The sequence below is a fragment of the Nematolebias whitei genome, chromosome 15 (genome assembly GCF_014905685.2).
Source record: "Nematolebias whitei isolate Nwh7 chromosome 15, NemWhi1, whole genome shotgun sequence".
NCBI classification, from domain to species: Eukaryota; Metazoa; Chordata; class Actinopteri; order Cyprinodontiformes; family Rivulidae; genus Nematolebias; species Nematolebias whitei.
Genome location: NC_056512.1, coordinates 18,591,736 through 18,598,284, shown reverse-complemented (window position 1 = coordinate 18,598,284; position 6,549 = coordinate 18,591,736). Strand labels below are relative to the sequence as shown.

At 45.2% G+C, this 6,549-nt stretch overlaps 1 protein-coding gene across 1 annotated transcript in view; it reads left to right on the top strand.

Moving 5' to 3' along the window:
* The window catches only part of LOC119421991 (protein Wiz), a 31,629-nt gene that overhangs the window by 15,036 nt on the left and 10,044 nt on the right, over positions 1 to 6,549 (top strand). Inside the window, exons 3-7 of the mRNA XM_037689343.1 lie at positions 1,107 to 1,673; positions 1,757 to 2,209; positions 2,293 to 2,799; positions 5,161 to 5,736; positions 5,819 to 6,030. Coding sequence (XP_037545271.1) covers positions 1,107 to 1,673; positions 1,757 to 2,209; positions 2,293 to 2,799; positions 5,161 to 5,736; positions 5,819 to 6,030 — 2,315 coding nt within the window. The remainder of the gene's footprint in view (positions 1 to 1,106; positions 1,674 to 1,756; positions 2,210 to 2,292; positions 2,800 to 5,160; positions 5,737 to 5,818; positions 6,031 to 6,549) is intronic.

Below are 6,549 nucleotides of genomic sequence, written 5' to 3'. Positions count from 1 at the left end.
ATGTATCCACTTGATCAATGTGGAGGACGGTGCACGTGCTGTGCTCACCCGTGATCATAGTTTCCATTATACAGTAGTCCCTCGCTACTTCACGGTTCGTTTATCGTGGACTTGCTCTGTCGCGTTTTTTCAAAATAAGATTTGGATATGACACACAATTGATTGATGGATAAACTGCACAATCGGCATGACATTTTTATTAAAAAATAAATTATTTTAAATTTTTTTAGCACCTTTGTACAGCCCATACTGCAAAATAAGCTTCCTCTTCCAGCTGATCTCCATGCAGACAGGACAAGTGGGCGTGGCCGAAAGTGCTTTCAGATGGCAGAGAGCAGCCAAGGCAGGGAGCTGAAACTACTACTTGTACTACTATTCCTACTTTTCAGTCTTTCACTTATCGCAGGTCTTCAGGGTACGGATCCCCTGCATTAAACGAGGGACTACTGTATACTGGTAGCACTTTCAAAATAAAATACGTTAGCAGAAAGACGCTGGGAAGCTCCAAATTGTATATTTTCATTTAAGAGGAATGTTCAACAATTGGGTGGCACAGTTGTTAGAGTTGCTGCCTCTCAGCGAGAAGATCGCCGGTTGAAATCCCAGCCCCAGACTTTTCTGGGTGGAGTTTGCATGTTCTCTCCGTGCATGTGTGGGTTTTCTCCTGGTACTCCAGTTTCCTCCCACAGACCAAAAACATGCATGTTAGGCTGATTGGTAACTCTAAATTGTCTAGGTGTGAGTGAGAGAGTGAATGGTTGTTTGTCTTGTTTGTCCCTGTGTGTCCCTGTGGAGACCTGTTCAGGGTGTCCCCTGCCTCTCTCATAGTGATAACTGGACATGGACACCAGTGACCCCTGTGACCTGAAAAGGAAAAAGCGGGTAAAGATAATGAATGTATGGATGTTCAACAATCACTCTTTATTGGTAATAGTCAAAATAAATGTCTAAGAATGACAACCCTGACCTCAGATCAGGACCTGTGATCTGTTGTTGCTGTTGCACGCAGACTTCCACGGGATCTGTCCCAGTTTACGTTTGAAAAGACGAGGCTCATTCGCCGGTTTTCTGAAGTTTCTAACAAGACAATCTTTTCTGTTTCGCAGGCCGCAGCTTGAAGTGCGAGGTGTGCCACTCCCAGTTTAAGAGTAAGCGCGGCCTGTCTATCCATGCCCGTGCACACCTGCGCCAGCTCGGCATCACGGTGGCAGAGAACAGCGGGCCGTCCATCGAAATCCTCCACAAAATCGTCAAGGAGCGCAGCATAGATGGCAAACTCCACCCGTCTCTTATGAAGCTGCCCTCGGCGAAGAGCCCCGCCCTCTCCACTCCCCTGAAGGATGAGGAGCTCGAAGACATGGACTTGGATGAGAAGCCCATCTCGCTCTCCATCATGGCCAAAGCAGCAAAACCAGCGCTGCCACCCTCCACTTCCCGTACGCCCACACCTTCTCCTTGTGCCTCTCCAGCTCCATCTCACTCTGAATCACCTTCCTCAGTAGTGAAGAAAGCCCCCATTTCCTCTCTACTGCCTGTGTCTTCCCCCTTGCGCTCCCCGGAGCACAAGGCTGGGGGAGTGAAAAGCCTGACCTCTAACCTTTCTGCTGCCTCTTCAATCAGCACAGCCAAACCGCTCTGGGCACCACAGGAGGATGATGCTCCTCTCAACCTTAGTAAGCCTGAATCTCTAGGACCGCATGTAATTTAGATTAAACATTCATTTTTGTGCATTTATCCATTTTTTTCTCCTTTGCAGCACTGGAGGCAGACTCCGATAAAGACCTTGTTTGCCAGTTGTGTGGCGCCTGGTTTGAGACGCGCAAAGGCCTGTCCAGCCACGCTCGAGCCCACCTGCGACACTTTGGTGTGCAGTATTCCGAGGCCAAGGGCTCCCCCATCAGACATCTGAACGAGTTCATGGACACTGATGACTTTAAGCACAAAGCCAGCGCACTGGAGCTGGACGGTCCTACGGAACCACAGGAAAGGACTGCAACACTTTCCTCCTCAAAACAACCTCTGCTGACTCTCTCTTCTTCCTCCTCTTCATCCCTCATCTACAAGGTGTCCACAGCTGGGGGTGGGTCAACGTCCAAAACTACCTCTTCCTCGGCCTCGTCTTTACCAGGCCCACCTGCCAAGCGTCTCAAGACTTCTTCCATGCAGGTCTTTCGCCTCAGTAGTGGAGAACTTATGGCTGTTCCACACAGTGAGTGACAATTGTGTAATTATTATCATAAAAGGGCATTCATCTCAACAAATGTAACATCTGATAACCATCTGGTCTTTCAGGTGAACCTCCAAAGGAAATAGGCTGTGAGTACTGTGGGGAGTACTTTGAGAATAGGAAGGGACTGTCTAGCCACGCTCGCTCCCACCTTCGCCAAATGGGCATCACGGAGTGGTCTGTCAACGGTTCACCGATCGACACCTTGCGAGAGGTCATCACAAGGCGAGGCCTGCCTTGCGCCCTTCCTTTAAAACCTCGCAAAACCCCACCGCCATCTTCTCCTATACCCCCTCGTTCCCCGTTGTCAGCCTCCTCGTCACCTTCCCGTAGCCTCCTCGGCCGCCTTCCCTTCGCCTTCGCCCGACCCTCCAGTCCCCCTCAGGTGGCAGCATCCAAGTCCAGCTCTGCTCCTTTGTCATCTTTGAGCGGCCTGTCGCTGAAGCCAAAACCCGAGCCGGTGCAGCTGGAGGTCACCAAGCCAGGGGTTGTGGGGAGATCTGGAGGTTTTCCTGCGGAGTCTCTGAGCTCCAGCTGGGGCAGCTCTGACAACGGGGGCCCTCTCAACTTGGGTAACTTTTTCTATCTGACTAAACTTACCGTATGTCCAAACCTTCAGTATATTATAAATTAATGAGCAAAGATAGTTTATTCAATGGAAGTTTTTTTTAGACAAATTAAACATCAGAGGTTCTCAGAGTTGGTAGTCAAACATGCTAATCTGATTACAGGAGAATGTCGAAGGACCAGATCAACCAGTGATAAACTAATCACTCAATACTTGTGCTCACAGCTAAAATATATTTTACCATTTGGAACAGTCTTTATACATCCATAACTTCTAATCTACTCAAGATAATTTAACAAAACTTTATACACACACGACACGCATCATCACTAGACGAAGAGTTGCATGTACAATTTTATCACTCCAGCTCCAAGGTCAAGGGCACACATCAAGGTCTAAGTTCAAACAAAGTCTTTGCTTGTCTGGGCCAGTGAACTACATAATTTTTGGCACAAAAAGTGTTGACAGTTTTCACAAGTTCAGCTATCTCTGATGAAATTAGTCGCATGCGCCTCGAGCTGAACTGGGACAAAACAAATGAACATTTCATCATCCATTGTTTATGAAACCTCGGTTTCTAAGTCTACCTTGTGTTGCACATTACGATAACTCCATGGCATAGGGGTCGCATCAATTATATGTGATGAGGACGTGTCCCTGTCACATTTTAAAAAAAATTCATTTGGGACCCCCCCCACACACACACACACACACACACACACACACACACACATTTACCATGAAATATTAATTCACCCAGCGTTGTTTCTATTTCTTCATGAATGAATCCATTTCACTTGATTAATAGGAGAATACTCAAACCAGTAAAAGTCCACTCCAGGTTTTCCTGATTACCTACAACAACTCACCACATGCAATGTTTCCCTGAGGTCACTTGCCTTGGCAGGGCATTCATCTCTAAGGTTTTTTTGACAATGGAGCAGGGGGAGGAGGGGAAGAGACATTTTTGTTGCGCGCTAGTTTAGTGCTACGCTAGTGCCATCACCTGTTGACCTGGGATGGGGGGTTAGGATGCATGAGAGAAGCGGAGCTTGCTCTGTTCACACAAGGAGATCTGTTGGTCAGGTTACTTCTTATTGCTCTCTTAAATAGTTATTGAATCTAGAAATCTATTCCATCAAAGCAGTCCTGACAACTTGTGGCCAGGTTTGTTCCTGATCTTAAGTAGAGTTTAAACTTTGCTGTTGCACATTTGAAACAATATACTGTAATACAATAAAAAGCAATATAATATAATATAATATACTATACAATACATGATATACTACATTATAATAGGAAATACTATGACATGGTATATTAAAATAGGTGCATTATGATACAACACAAAACGGTCTAATAAATACTGTATATTAGATCAAATAAAAATCTTGTATTTTCTTGGAGAAATTTGTTTTGGATTCAGTGTTGTACAATAGTTGTTTATCCTAAATTATTAGGCTACCAAAGCAAACTTACACTACAGTTATGATTATCTAGTAAAATACATTACACAATTCACTTTTTTAAAATATAAAGTACTCATTTAATGGCTAACGGTGTGGATGTTCATAAATCATTCTCGCTATTGTGATCCGTTTTTCTTCCGTGCGTTTATTTTATTTTTTTAAGCACGTAACTTGTTCCACAGTTTTTGTGTTATTTCAACAATTCATGCATCAAAACGTTCGGCTCGTTCACAACATTCCTGCTGTGACCTTTGGTGTTTGTGCTATTTTAACTTTTTTAATTATTTAGCTTGTTAGGCCATGTTTTTCTCATTGTTCAAACACCTTGAGCTGTTTAAAACCTTTTATGGCTTATTCCAGCTTTTCTTCTAGTTTAGCTTTTTTTCAGCTTCTTTGCGCTAATCTCTGCTTTTTAAGTCCCTTTCATCTACTTTTTTTTTTTTTTTGCTTATTTCTACCTTTTGAGCTTTTTAAAAATTATTTAAACTTTTTATGCTCCTTTCAGCCTCTTTCTGCTATTTGTAGCTCCCCCCCCCCCTTTTTCTTTTTTGCATTTTCAATAATGTTTTTAAGCTAATTTCAGATTTTTTTCTGCTAATTTCAGATTTTTTTTGTCATGTATTCAGCGGCCTCTGTCTATTTCAGTTTGTTTTACTAATTTCTGCTCTATTCAGCGTTTTCTCATACTTTCTGCTTTTATTGTCCTGCTTTCAGCAAATGTCAGCTGCTCATATTTAACTAGAAACGTTTAGCGATGAAACCTTTTCAGCAGCTTTCAGCAACAATTCATTCAGCAATAAGCATTCACTCTGTATTTTCCACAGGAAATGATATTCCTCTAGTTATTTATTATATTAAATGCCCAACGTGCTGTGTTTTCTCTTGGTCTTTCTCAGCCATGACCAGCGAAGCGGTGGAGCCTTTGACGGACGTTCGCTGCGAGTTCTGTGGGGAATATTTTGAAAATCGCAAAGGTCTTTCCAGCCACGCGCGCTCCCACCTGCGACAAATGGGCATCACAGAATGGTCGGTCAACGGCTCGCCCATCGACACCCTGAGGGAAGTCATGAAAAAGAGAGGGAGGGGTGGTTCGTCCCACTCGAACCAGGGACTGAAGAAAGAGTCCGCTCACAGAACTAACAACCCCTCATGGGATAACACAAGCAGTACCGGCAGCTCCGAGGGTTTGGGTTCTTCAGGTTATCAGTCCTCCAAATTTCATAAACCTCTTAATTTGGTCCAGTCCGGATCAAAGTTCCAAAAGCAGGGCTTGGGCTCTGTGGGTCTCTCTGCTCCCCAACCAGCAGGCAAGTTTTTCAGGATGTCACCTTTGGGGAAAAGGCCTTTATCAGAGGAGGCCCAGTCCGTGGAGATGGCCCAGTCACCTCCACACCGACTTAAGACATTCTCATCGCTTCCACACGATTTCTCCTTTAAAAGAAAACCCTCACCAGACAAGCACGCACACCAGGGTAAGTTGCAAGTGTTTTACTCCTACTGAGCCCCATTTTATCATCAACCACCCTTGATATACTTTTTCTTTGTGGGTTTCAGACCCCAGCTGTGAGCTGTGCGGGTTCTACTTTGAGAACCGGAAGGCTTTAGCAAGCCATGCTCGAGCCCACCTGAGGCAGTTTGGTGTGACGGAGTGGTCCGTGAACGGGTCGCCCATCGAGACGTTGAGTGCGTGGATTCGCAGCCGACCGCAGAAAGTGCTGGAGATGCACCGGAACTACATGCAGGGGAACCGAAACACCCTCAAGAAGGTGAGTAGAGCCAGTCAGTTGTTGGCAAAATTAACTCTCACTTTTTATACATCCATCAAAACGCGGGACATATTCTGGTAGTCTTAATCTGTTGGTAAACTTTCTCTTGTCCTACCCATAAATTCTGATCTATCCATCCATTATCTTTTACCCACTTCTTCCATTTTGGGTCACGGGGGTTACCGGTGCCCATGTCCAGCAATCACTGTGCAAAGGGTGGGGTACACCCTGGACAGGTCGCAAGTCCATCACAGGGACACATAGAGACAAACGAGACAAACAACCATTCACTCTCTCACTCACACCTATGGACAATTTAGAGTTACCAATTAATCTAACATGCATGTTTTTGGTTTGTGGGAGGAAACTGGAGCACCCAGAGAAAACTCACGCATGCACGGAGAGAACATGTAACCTCCACCCAGAAAGGGCACCGGACCGGGATTTGAACTGGGGACCTGCTCGCTGAGAGGCAGCAGCTCTACCAGTTGCTCCACCGTGCTGCCCTAAATTCTGATC